The 12,686-nt window shown below is 37.5% G+C and overlaps 2 protein-coding genes across 12 annotated transcripts in view; both read left to right on the forward strand.

Moving 5' to 3' along the window:
• Positions 1 to 1,225: 1,225 nt before the first annotated feature.
• LOC113658354 (guanylin-like) lies at positions 1,226 to 4,273 on the forward strand. Its single transcript, XM_027170740.2, has 3 exons — positions 1,226 to 1,379; positions 1,939 to 2,125; positions 3,348 to 4,273. The coding sequence occupies exons 1-3, from the start codon at positions 1,311 to 1,313 to the stop codon at positions 3,410 to 3,412; spliced, it is 321 nt and encodes a 106-aa protein (XP_027026541.2). The 5' UTR covers positions 1,226 to 1,310; the 3' UTR covers positions 3,413 to 4,273.
• A 533-nt stretch (positions 4,274 to 4,806) lies between these two features.
• eif4g3b (eukaryotic translation initiation factor 4 gamma, 3b) overlaps positions 4,807 to 12,686 on the forward strand; it is a 33,471-nt gene continuing 25,591 nt past the window's right edge. For 6 of the 11 annotated variants that reach the window (XM_047807432.1, XM_047807435.1, XM_047807437.1 and 3 more), the window contains exons 1-2: positions 4,812 to 5,360; positions 12,095 to 12,194. In XM_047807432.1, the coding sequence (XP_047663388.1) occupies positions 5,215 to 5,360; positions 12,095 to 12,194 (246 nt within the window). In that variant the 5' untranslated portion in view covers positions 4,812 to 5,214. Of the gene's footprint in view, positions 5,361 to 12,094; positions 12,195 to 12,686 lie in introns of all 11 variants that reach the window. The other 5 variants (XR_007139316.1, XM_047807434.1, XM_047807433.1 and 2 more) reach the window with 5 other exon arrangements.

Genomic DNA, 12,686 nt, shown 5'->3' on the forward strand with positions numbered 1-12,686 from the left:
AGTGAACAGTACCCAATTGTGACAATCTGTGGGATCATGAATGTGGAAGAGGGAATTTGGCACCTACTTGCATCTGTGCTAAGCTGATACTGTATGTGATGTGAGCATAAGCAGCAGTTCAAATAGATGAGTGGCTTTACTTGCTTGTGTCTATGGACAGCCTGATTAGTAGCTGGCATGTGATTGGTGAGAGCTGGCTAATGGGAGAGAGCTAGCAAATGTGGAAATTATTTAATCACAATATTACCAAACACTAAAAAAGTGTATGTAAACTTCTGACACACTAGGAATGTGATGAAAGGAATAAAATCTAAAATAAGTCATAGTTTCTATTATAAAACTGAAATTTCCTGTTAAAAAAAGTTAAGGATTAAAAGAGGGAGTTTAAATGTATTTGGCGAAGGTGGATCTAAACTTATGACTTTGTTTGTAATATCATTTACAAGTGGTTAAGTGCTTCACTAGCTTTGTTAAAAGGTCACCTATTTCTATTTTAGCTATTGTGATTGCTATATTCTTGTTCCTGTAAACAACAGCCTTAGACTTTGAGCCAGCTTGTATTTCTACGCATGTTCCATAGGTTTTGATAGCTAGGCATTTGGTTGCACTTGTTTTTAACCCAGTAATATATTATTTATACTGCCTTAATCAAGAATTAACTCATATAAATAATCAGTAACAATCTACTACCATCACAAACAGTGTACTGTATGGTAAATAACAAACTGAAGATTTCTAGAGCTTAAACAGTCAGGACAAACTTTTTTCCCAACCTGGTAATTTAATTTTTGGAAACAACTGGTAAAAAAAATTTAAAAATTGATTTTTCTTTCAACAACAACAACAACAAAAAATTAAAGATACAAATTTTTGCCCACAAAGTTTGCATTATATAATAATAATAATAATAATAATAATAATAATAATAATAATAATGTCATTATAAAAAGTCATTACAGTATAAATAATAGCTGATTTATAAAAAGAATCAGTAAATACACATTTAGCTACACCAGTGTAAATGTATAAAAGGTGTTTTTTAAATAAATACTTTAAAAAAGTGTTTCTCACCGAAAGCTTCTGAAATACAGCTGTGACCATGAAATGTTTGTCTATGCACTTTTATGCACAGTAATAAATCTTTTTTCATCACTACTGTGCCAATCAACCTGCAGTTTATTAACTAACATAACCACAGGGTGGAGATGTTAAAGTGCTCGGTTTACCTTTGAAGTTGTGTTTTAAAAGGAAAGGCAAGATGTACAACAAGGTTAGAAGACAGTACAATTTTGCCCAGAGCTCAGCTGAAGATGAAGGTCTTCCCAGTTGTTCTCCTGATTTTGGCCTTTGGTCTAATCTCAGATGCGGTGATTGTTCATGTAAGTGTGTTTATCGTTATATTTTGTATTTTTCTATGATCTTAAGAAGTGAGACAGATTAAGTGCGGCTATATAGCTGAATAGTGTCTTATTTAAGGGGAAAAGAGTTGCTTTTATACTATTATGACTGAGCTAGACCTGTTAAATTACTACCTGCAACTAGAAAATCAAATAGAAATCAATAATAATATTATACAGACGTACTAATAGATTGCAGTAGATTAATAATGGTACTAATTCACAGAGAATGACAATGTCCTTATAGGAAAACAGTTCAGATCAGTACAGTTCAGTATTTTCAGCAGAAATTGTGTGTGTGTGTGTGTGTGTGTGTGTGTGTGTGTGTGTGTGTGTGTGTGTGTGTGTGTGTGTGTGTGTGTGTGTGTGTGTGTAGGGTGTGGTGCTTGACTCCACAGTGTGTGTAGAACTGCATCTAAATTTAAGCTTATGACTATCTTATCATGTTTAAAAAAAACACTTTAAACATATTTTGCATATATTTGGGGTCAGACTGCTCATGTTATACCAATAAAATTGACTGATTATTTTTTTTATTCAGGAAGGAGGATTTTCATTCTCACTCGAATCAGTAAAAAAGCTTTGGGACATCCTGGCTAATGGAGAATCCTCCAAACAGACCAATCTGTTGAGTGTGTTCGGCGCAGTTTGTGAAAACCCACTCCTCCCTGGGGAATTTCAGCCTCTGTGCCAAAGCAAAAATGCACAAGTTCATTTCTCCAGACTCGGTAAGCAATACAATGGAATAGAAAAGAATCAAATAGTTTGGGTTCCAACCAACAACAGTATGGAAATCATTTAAAATTCACAAAACAAGCTACAAAAAAATATATAGATATATTTAACACACCAGACAATTTACTAGGAAGACCTGTACACTTGGACATTCATGTATTTATTTAATGCCAATCATGTGACAACAGCACAATAAGGCATGAGAATAGCTAGAAATCTAGTGGTTATGCATAGAACCCAACTTTATTAAGCAGAAAAGCAACTTGGAATGCATCCTAAATAAACGTTGATGCAGATTGACTTCAGGTGAGACTCCAATTGTGCACAGACTTACTGAAACTGGTGAGCTAAGTATTGGAAAAAGACCAGGCAGTGGCTTTTTCCCCATCTTTAACTATCCAGTTTCTGTGTTTTTATTTTTGGCACCATTCTATATGTAAGACTAATCTTGTGTGTAAAAAATCCCATAAAGAGTGCCAATTTAGCCTTCCATGGACAAAACTCATAGCACAGTATTTTTTTTTTTTCAATTCTTTATTTTTGCTGCAAACATTCTTGACTTATATCTACATTTATGTATTATGTTGCTGCCACTCGATTGGCTGATTAGATGCTGACCTGCATGAATGAACAGTTAGGTTTTAGGTGTTCTTTGCACATACTGTCTAACATTTCAGTCGTTTGCTGTTTTGCCCAATTCTTTACATTATCTCGGGGACCTGCTGCTATGAAACTGTGTTCATTACAGTATTACTGCACATAATATTGTTGAACATACAGTATTTACACTGGTCAGCGCTGCTTCTGTTTATTTTCTTTCGTGTATTGTCTTTTTTGTTTGCATTGTTTTTTGCCCTGCACTGTCCTGTCTGTCTTGTTTGTCTTGTCCTGCACTGTGTACTGTACACCAGGTTGCACAGTTGCACTTTATGTGGCTAGGACTTACTTAATAAGTCCTTAGCTCTGTCTTTGTTTTATGTAGCACTATTATCCTGGAGAAACGTTGTCTCATTTCACTGTATACTGCAATAGCTATACATGGTTAAAATGACAATAAAAAGCTTCTAGATTTGACTTGACTTGACTTGAGGTGTTGCCACTGAGTGTACATGATAAACTCTTGAGTACAGTGGTGTATTCATTAATATTATGTTCTTTCTTATCCTCTATAATGACTAGTGTAAACTGAACAAATTTCTTTTGTGTTACCTGTAGCACTTCTCTCCAGGAATAGTGATATTTGTGAGATCTGTGGATTTGCTGCTTGCACTGGTTGCTGAACTTTTGCTCGTAGCTGTTCCAGGAGTGAAACTGAAGAGCAAGGGGGACCGAGCCATTGCAGGTGTGGCACTAAAGCTCTGGAACAGCTTGCCTCTCCATATTTGACAGGCTCAAACACTTGAGGTCTTTAAATCTGCCCTAAAAACTTACTTTTACAGTCTGGTGTACGATGCCATGTGAGAGCTGCTTTCTTTTTTATTGTTTTATTGTGTCTTAAGTATTTTTCTTTTATTTGTGTGTTTGTATTAATAAACCATGTTTACTTTCTGATAAACACTTGTTGTTTTTAAAAATAAAAGTGCTTTATAAATAAACTTGACTTGACTTGACATGACTCAGTATAATGCGAGTACTTCAAGATTCTCTCTCTCTCTCTTTCTCTCTCTCTCTCTCTCTCTCTCTCTTTCTCTCTCTCTCCATACATTCTACTTCTTTTTAGTAAAACATTTTTCATTGTTTAGTAAATAAAAAAAGAATTTTGTATATCTGTATGTAATCTGTCATTGTGTGGTAAAAATTAGTATGCACTATCACCATTTGTAATAAATTGTGGTAAGATTTATGTATGTTTATGGTAGTATTATTAATTTTTATATATGTAATGTTTATCTGTTTTCTGTGTGTATTTTTGCTATCAACATTTATAAAAATTTGAATCCAATAATACAGAAATCCAAGTTGAAATATAATGTATAAATTTAATGGAAATCTCACTAACCAGTCTTCTATGTCAAAGAAGCATTGGAAACATTGGAATATTAGTGTGAAATATTACTGTTAATAATACTGCGTGTTGTCAGAAATAGTGCATTACTGTAAAAAGTCAACACAATGATCATGTAATAAATATTTCATCACAAGTTTTACGATTGTGAGCCTATTAGTTACAACATTAATCAATAAATCAATAAATCTGAGATTAAAGTATTAGTAATTAGGTAAGATAAGATTCTAAATAATACAGGACAGCCTTGTGTAAAAGTATTTACCCCCTGGAAAAACACAGCTGGGGAAGTTAGCTGGTCACCAGTTACGCAGGTAAACAATGTACATAAGATTTTGTAACTCAAATCTGTTTGTTATTGAGAAACATGAAATGCAACGATGAATAACTGACACAAGGTGTCGCTGTTAGATCAGCTCAGAGACGAGCTTCTGTGAGAGAAAACACATCAGAAATAACACAGTCCCGTATAAACAGGGTGTTAAATCCGCTGGAAACTAACACCGGTGTAATATTTTCAGACGTTATGTATGATATTATGCGCTTTTGTTTACTCTTTCGATCGCCACTTTAAATTCCGATTTCCGAAACTTGCCGGAAATCCCCGATGTAAGCCGAAACGTCAGTCCTGTAGGACTGGCTGGAGGCGGCCACATCGCCATGTTGATCGAAGTCATCCTGCTCAGTAGAGAGTTACTCGTGAAATAGCACTTCTAAAGATCGGCTATTCTTAATTTAAGAAAGGGCACGTCGTCAAGATCGCCCTGGCAAGCAGAGACGAGCTGGATCCTCGGACACCCCGAGCGGGGAGGGGGAACAACCCCCCTACCTTCAGCAATGAAGACAAACCCCAATAAGCGCTAGCTAGCTAACGTTAGCTTGCTACTTGCTACTAGCTAGCTTAGCTTTCTGAACTAGCTTTTCCGCCACCGGCAACTCGGTCGTTGAGGCCCACTGCTGGCTCAACTCGCTAGCTAGCTACGTTTTATACGCGTTATTTTTCAGCTGCCGGTCTACGGAGCTAGATATTTCTGTAAATAGTCGCCTTTGATTACTATTTTTTTTTTTTTTTTTGCAATGAGTTTACCGCAGAAAGCGGTTCCGAAGTCAGCCGCTCCCGCCGCTGCCGGACCCGGGCCGACTAACTCTTCTCAGCTGCGGACTCCGCTAGCCACAGTGCCGCTGCCGGGACCGCCGCTCGCCCAGCAGCCTCCTCCAACGCAGTATCCTTCACTGACAACACACCGCTCACTTGTAGCTAAATAATCGTCCTGTTTGTGTTTCGTGGCTTTGTTGGGCTTTTTGTTTAAGTCGTGCCCGGTTGTACGAGCACCATAAACCGTATCTGTTGTCATTTTGAACATAAACGTCTAGATATGTCGTCTGCCTTGTGTTGTGAATAAAACTAATTAGAAACAATTGTATTTGGTTCGTTAGAATGAAAGTTTATGTGGTACAAAGAATGTAAACACGAAACTAGCAACTAGCCAGCTATCGGTTGCTTAGCGGCTCTGGTGGTTTGGGGTGTTTTTCTAGCTGACTAAAGATGAGCAGCAGTTGGAACTTTGTTTTTTAGGATTTGCTTTGATACTGGAGTTCGGTGTGATATGTAATCAGTCTGTTTGTAAACAGTAACCACTTCAAGTCGTCGTTAAACAGTTAATACGAAGTCGGTAGCGTTTACCGGCTGCTATGGGGTTTAGCTAGCTGTGCTAAGCGGGTAAACTGGATGTGGATAGCATTCCGTCAGGCCCCTTTAGTTTGATATTTTAGTTGACACCCATCCACTTGTCAGCATCTTTTCCATTAAACAGTAGTCCACTCCCTTTCAGTGCAGACCCTGACCTAATTTTAAGGAAATGTGTTTCAGGTCTTTCGCAGTGTTTCCTGTCTGCTGTACCGCAGTGCGTATGACACTTGTACACATGCTATTTGTGGATGTCTATGTGGTCCATTTTATTTCTAAGATTGTCCTGAGAAACCTTTCCGCACTGTCAAGTTTGGACATTTTCATTTTTTTGTTTCATTTGTTTACCCACTATTCCTTTCATTTCTGCTCTTTCCTTTTTGAATGAGTCTCAAACAGAATTGAAGTTGTAACATTGAGGGGAAAACTCTGGTTTCCTGCAGAAGTAAAAATGGGAGAATGACAGAATTAAGATGTCTTACTTAAAAATGGCACATTTAAATAAATCACACCGGGACATATTGTTTATAGGAAAATAATCAATGCTTGCGTGGTGATGCAAAGACCAGGTTTGTTGTCATCTCAAAGAAAATAGCCCAATAACAGCAGGTCCTGAAGTGAAGTCCTTTAACTAAAGTTACTGAAATGTCTGCAAAAAAAAAGCTATTTTAACTTATTGTGTTGACTTCCCCGTGGTGGAAAATTGGCTGTTACAACATCACTGACACCTAAGGTTACTTCTTTAAATGTTAAGCGTTTCTTTACAGAAAGCTTCACCGTTCATCTTCGTGAAATATCTTTGTTAAGCAGTTTCTTTTTATTCTTTGATTATGTCGATGGGAAGGAGTTGCTACTACGACAAAGATCGGCTAGTTAATATAAACCTGTCTAAGTTTGCATAGGGAAATGAGTTATTTTGACCTGTATTGTTATCAGACTTTACAATCTAAAGTCACTTGTGGCATTTAAACACCAGCCTCATCGCCACCTCTTGACTCGTCTAATATCTCTTATTCTTTTATTAGGTTGTTTAAATGCTTTCCCTGCTGTCACCTGCACAGAGTGAATAAGTGCACTACTGTTTTTGCATAGTCTCATAATAGACTATTTAATACCTTATGTCTGGTTACAAACTAAATTCATTAGCTATGTTTTTTTTATTTTGTTTTTTTTTATGAGGATTTTTATGGTACAAAGCTATTTGAGATGAATCATATTTATCGTGTGAGCAAATGATTGTTAAACTTGACCCTTATACTTTTATGATCTTTGCAGCTAGTCAAAAAAGCGTAAGAGCTTAAATGTAATGTTTTTAGTGGATATATGCAGTATATAAGGTAAAATATCTATTTATCTGCCTTGGTCAAAAGATTTTTTTTGGCTTGATAATATTTTTGGGTGTGCTCCAGAAGTGAACCACGCTGACATCCGACAGGTTTTTCCAGGCCACCACACATTTATTTCATTGCCTCACAGAGATTAGTTTTGGATTCACTTGTGAATCATTTTTCTGTAGAAGCGGTGTGATTTTCTCAGCAGTACATAGTGTCACTTTTATGTTGTCGTTATTGAGACACATTCACTAACTCGTTAATGTTTTTGGGATAAAGTCACCTTAAAGTTGCTTTGACAAAGATTTATTTAATTTTCATGCTGCACAATACTACTGAGTGACATGAAGAAATGTTGTGAAAGCGTTTCTGAAGTAATTTAGAGGCATGTTATTATACTTATATTGGCTGTTTATTACTCAAGAATTAGCTGGTTGAAATCGGATAACCTGCCATATAGGGTCACAGTGTTAAGTGAGAGTGTGTTGTCATTTCTTTTAAGAACACCACTTTGCATATTTTGACTGAATATATTGCTTGTATGTTCATAAGTCACTCAAGATTAAGATCTCAGTCCCGTTCTCTTTACTGTTCGTATTCAAACCCTCTATTAGCTAATGCAGTACACAGTGCTATTCACTGCTGTTCATTCAACATCCGTTTCATACTAGACCTTTCATTCATCATTCCCTGCAATTATCCAGGGTTTAAACTCCAACTTTTATAGTTAAATCAAATCTTCATGAAGCTTTGCTGTCATCAAGGCCCAAACCATGCTTTTTCGAATTTCCTGTTACTTTGTCATTAGTATAGCTGTAATAAATCTTTATAAATATAATCATGAATGAACGTTGAACTTTTAGTTTTCAGAAGATTTTTTTTACAACATTAAGCTCTGTGTTGATTATATAAACAAAATATTTGGTTCATATTTTCGGTGATGGAGTACAGTTTTATTAACCTGAGGATGATACGACCTCTTCTTAGTTTCTGATCAGCAGCTTTAACAGTTAGAATTCAGGCTTGTCCATGGAACACCCTGGGATTTGTCCACTCTTGTTGAATCTTCTAACAGAACTACAGCAGGAAGGCCGGGGATTCCCCAAAACCTTTCACAGTCATCTTTCATTTTCCTTTTCTCTTGTTTGCAGTGGCTTATGAATATGCACAAGCCTATGTGCTGATATACATCATCAGGCAAGTAACCAACTTGTGTTGCAGGATTCTTTTAGTGTTGTAAGCTGGATGGTGCTTTGTGTTCTGCCTCCACTTTGTCTCCATTGACAAAGACAGTGCTGTTTAGCATGCTGGCCTGAGATTGAGGAGCTGTGCTCAATCATAAGAGTTCTGTCATAAGACAGTAGTGTTTTACAAGCTGAATTGTTTGTGGTTTATATGTTTGTGTGAGAGTATATTTTGAAACTTTAATGGAAATCAGTGCAATATGTATCTTGTGTTATAACTCTAAAGAAAGGGTATGACTTCATTCATGTTATTAATAGGACTGTAGCACTAAAAATAGTCTTTAACCTGCTGACTGTACATTTGTATTTTGGGGTTTTCTTGGCATTGTGCCAAAATTTGAAACCAGCGGCCACAAGCTGTTCTGTTCATCCAGTTATTGTGAATCTTTTATTCTGAGAATACTGTTTGAATCTGGAAGTGCAGCAGGGGAGGAAGGATTCCTCCACCCTTCTAACAATAGCCTCGTTTGTGCTGCGCCCAGACTTTTCTGCACTGCTGCTGGCTGGCGTGGAGACGGGACAGGCATCTCCATCCGAAGGAACTCCGTAACTCTAAGAGCCACTTATTCAATCACCGCTGCTTTGTTTCACAACTTTTACACATTTTGTGGAAGAACACCATCGGTGTACCATGTTAGCAGTTAACTCTCAAAAATTCTCCAAAGAGAAGTCTACCTTCCCTTAAGTAAAGAGCACAGTTGAGCCTGTTCAGATTTGATCGTGGAGTAAAGAGGTGTTTTAAACCCTCCGATATTAACTGAGACCCCTGGAAGCTCCGCCCACTTTTCCCAGCTTCAGGTAGTAGCATAATGATTTTGGTAGCAGACTGTAGATTCATGGTTTTCCATGAATTTTCCACGTTATTTGTCTCCTCCTTGTTCCATTAGGAGAAATTGAGAGAGAATTATCTATCTATCTATCTATCTATCTATCTATCTATCTATCTATCTATCTATCTATCTATTTTAAATTAACCTGTTACTAGTCTTAACATATGAGGTGATTATTCAGAATGCTTTGAGTGCTGCATGATTACATGGTTTGCATATTAAAGCGCTTCAGTGTGATACTTTCAGTTCATATACTAACGAGTAATGATCGACTATCGTATCGCCAGGACTAAACAAAGAACCTATAGGCCAAATGGGATTATTCAGCTAGAAAACACCCCAAACCACCAGAGCCGCTAAGCAACCGATAGCTGGCTAGTTGCTAGTTTCGTGTTTACATTCTTTGTACCGCATAAACTTTCATTCTAACGAACCAAATACAATTGTTTGTAATTATTCAAAAAATACTAATAGAGACCAGGCATTGATCAGTCATTTTTTAATGTAGTGTTGCTTTACCACTCTTGTCTTTATTCTAACGTTACAGTGAGATTTCAGATTTGCAGTCCAACAGGAGCAAACAAGCTCACGGTAAACACCTGTGGGAACGCAGACATGCAATAAACAAATTCACACAAAACTGAAAACACTTTTACGTCACAGTCACTAATCCTCTACCGGTTTTTCGTCAGACTCGTGCGTCATCTTCATTAACTTTTAAAGACACATTTCTGTATTCCTGCAGCCTCAAATGCCTCTGTAGCCTCAAATGAAAGTTAGGTCAAAGCAGAAGTTGTATCCATGTGCCTCATATTAATAACACGTGTACAATTGTCATTTATTATATTATATAATATATATATCTTTATTATTGAAATAATACTTAGGCCTATACTTTGACTTGTTAACGATCAAAGTAGCTATGAGGTTAATGAGTTACTATGTATTGCAAATAAAATACAGAGAATTACACATTTTGTGGACAGAAAACAAGTCGTCAATGGGAGCACATTGTAGAGCCAACGTAAGAAAGTGCAAAGATGCAAAGTGTATCATTTGCAATGACATGGTGGATATGGGAGCTGCAACAAGGAAGAACAAAATCCACAGGAAACGTGAAGTCATTTAAAGACTCGACACTTACCTGTATATGAAGAAGCACAAATGGAAAGCACACATTTTTCTATTCAAAGAAAACGGCAAAACACAGATCCCAGCACCAAAGTTCTTAACACTTTATTAAAAGGGATAATTGGCAGTTAGCTTCTGGCTTTCAGTGATTGTTGGCTGTGGCTGAACCTAGGTATATCACGATGAACCAATGAACTACTGCACAAACATGCTTGACATGCTCTGATGAGTCTCTCGTGACATTTTATTCGTAATAACTGGGAAAGGAAGTCGTCTTCAACGTCAAGCTCATGTTAGGCTCCCATATACGAGAGATATTTCTTGGCTTGTTTGACTGGTGGTATGTTACATGAGAGACGGTCGTGCTTGTGTTGAGAGATGTTTGTCTAAACTCAGGATTTAGCTACACTGCTCATGGGGAATGATGGCATCGGCAGTCAGACAGCAGTTGGGGACATCATTGCTAAGTTAAGGACACATGCAGCACAATTTAATCATGTTGTACAAGCAAAAACAATGTCTGGGGGCCAAACATGAAGAGCTTGGCTTCATTTAAGCAGTGCGTGCCCACTGGAACAACACTGTACCGTGTTGCAGAGGATGTTGGAGCAGCAATGTGCTCTGAATTTTTTATGCAGGCGAACATGGGAAACTTTCACGCCCAACTGCTGATCAATGGGATATCATTTGAAATCTGGTAGACATGAAGCCCTATTGAAGAAGTCTTCATTGAAATGAGCAAAGCATATTCAACTTCCTTATGCATTATTCTCTGTATTGCTGTGCTGAAGATGCCTTTTCAAGGACAGGGTCCCACAACCAGAGACACAGAAAAACACAAAGACAGGCCAAAATCAAAGACAACAAATGTTTTGTGTTGGCAAAACTGCTAGAACATTGATAAGAAGCCCTTATCTTTACTGCAGCAGGTGCATGAATAAAGTCAAACATTGGATAGTGGAGGAATACAGTACGTTATAGACACACACACAACCAGAAGCCACTAACACACATGCAGAAAGTTAAAGACCAACAATACTTCCGAAACAAGCAAACACAGAAGCAGAGGAACCAACTGGTCTTGTTAATCGGATACATGGCAGCATTCTTGGAGCCCAAACTCCTGCTGACGAGAGTGTGAATGTCCACAAGGCGCAGAATGTTTACCTGAACTGTCTATTGCTGAACTGCTGTTTAGTTTGCTTCAGTTTCTGTTAAATCGTACTTTTTACACATTTCCTAAATAAATATTAAAGTTCTGCAAAGAAAATTCTATAAATATTATGTGCATCGAATTTGATTTTCTGTATCTCACTTGCTGGAATTAATTTATCAGTTTCGTACGTGCTTTGCTGGTTCTTAGATATTGGCATCGGCCATTAAAAAAAAAAAGCCATGTAGGTCGACCACTACTAATTGGAGCAGGCATGTCTTGACAACATTTTGAATTCCAGCACAAACACGGCTGACTTTCTCATGTCTGCAGCTCTTTAGTATAGTATTGTCTGTGCTCAGCCACAGAGAATGAGTGGAAAGTTTTCTTTTTCTGTAAGAGCTGATGACTTGTCGTTCCTCCGTAAATAGGAATTCCCTGTCTATTAACGAAAAAAAAAAAACACAGGGATTTTTTTTAACCACTTATGATGTTTTTGTGCTTTTATATGTCTTCTGCATGTGTCTTGTTTGTTCTTCCACCTTGGTGATGTGTTTAGCCTTAAATAGTTGCTTCCCCAGAGTTTTCCTTAATGCGTTGCACCCCAGGATCCCCAGACTGCAGCCGCCGCTGGACGAGCGAATCTTCTCCACACCGCCTGGCGTTGCTGCAGTCTACAGTGTGAGTGAAAAGCTTTACTTCTTCATTCTTCTGCAGAACACAAATTCTTACTCTTACACATGGTTAACATTGTCTTCTTAGAGCCAGTGGGAAAGCTTCTGTGAGTCTGAAGCGTTTATGGTTTTTCATAACTATGGTGTAATTTTAGCTGTTTAAAGGCTGCTTATTTATCAAAAACTAACTAACAAAAAAGCAAACTGCACCTTGTTTCTGATTTTGCTGTGACATGACTGATTCTCATGGTTATTGAGGGGATGAGTAAGAAATAAAGACTGAATGAAGCTAAGGTCTCTATAATTTGTCAGTGCAGAGCTTCCAGTAGTCAACCGGAGCTAATGTTAAGAAATCTTAGCTGTCTGTCAAACCAGGTGTTGGGTAATAAACAATGAGGCTTGAACTGGAAAAGCACTTTTTTATTTTTTTCCAAGCAGTCATAAATTCTAGTGATCAGTAACTGACGAGTATGTTGATCGTATGATTAAAGTCCTGTGT

Source organism: Tachysurus fulvidraco, chromosome 23 (assembly GCF_022655615.1).
Source record: "Tachysurus fulvidraco isolate hzauxx_2018 chromosome 23, HZAU_PFXX_2.0, whole genome shotgun sequence".
Taxonomy (NCBI): domain Eukaryota; kingdom Metazoa; phylum Chordata; class Actinopteri; order Siluriformes; family Bagridae; genus Tachysurus; species Tachysurus fulvidraco.

Coding starts and splice junctions, on each gene's coding strand:
- LOC113658354 (XM_027170740.2), top strand. CDS start 1,311: ATGAAGGTCTTCCCAGTTGTTCTCCTGATTTTGGCCTTTGGTCTAATC. Junction 1,380..1,938: donor CAGATGCGGTGATTGTTCAT/GTAAGTGTGTTT, acceptor TTTTTTATTCAG/GAAGGAGGATTTTCATTCTC. Junction 2,126..3,347: donor AGTTCATTTCTCCAGACTCG/GTAAGCAATACA, acceptor TGTTACCTGTAG/CACTTCTCTCCAGGAATAGT.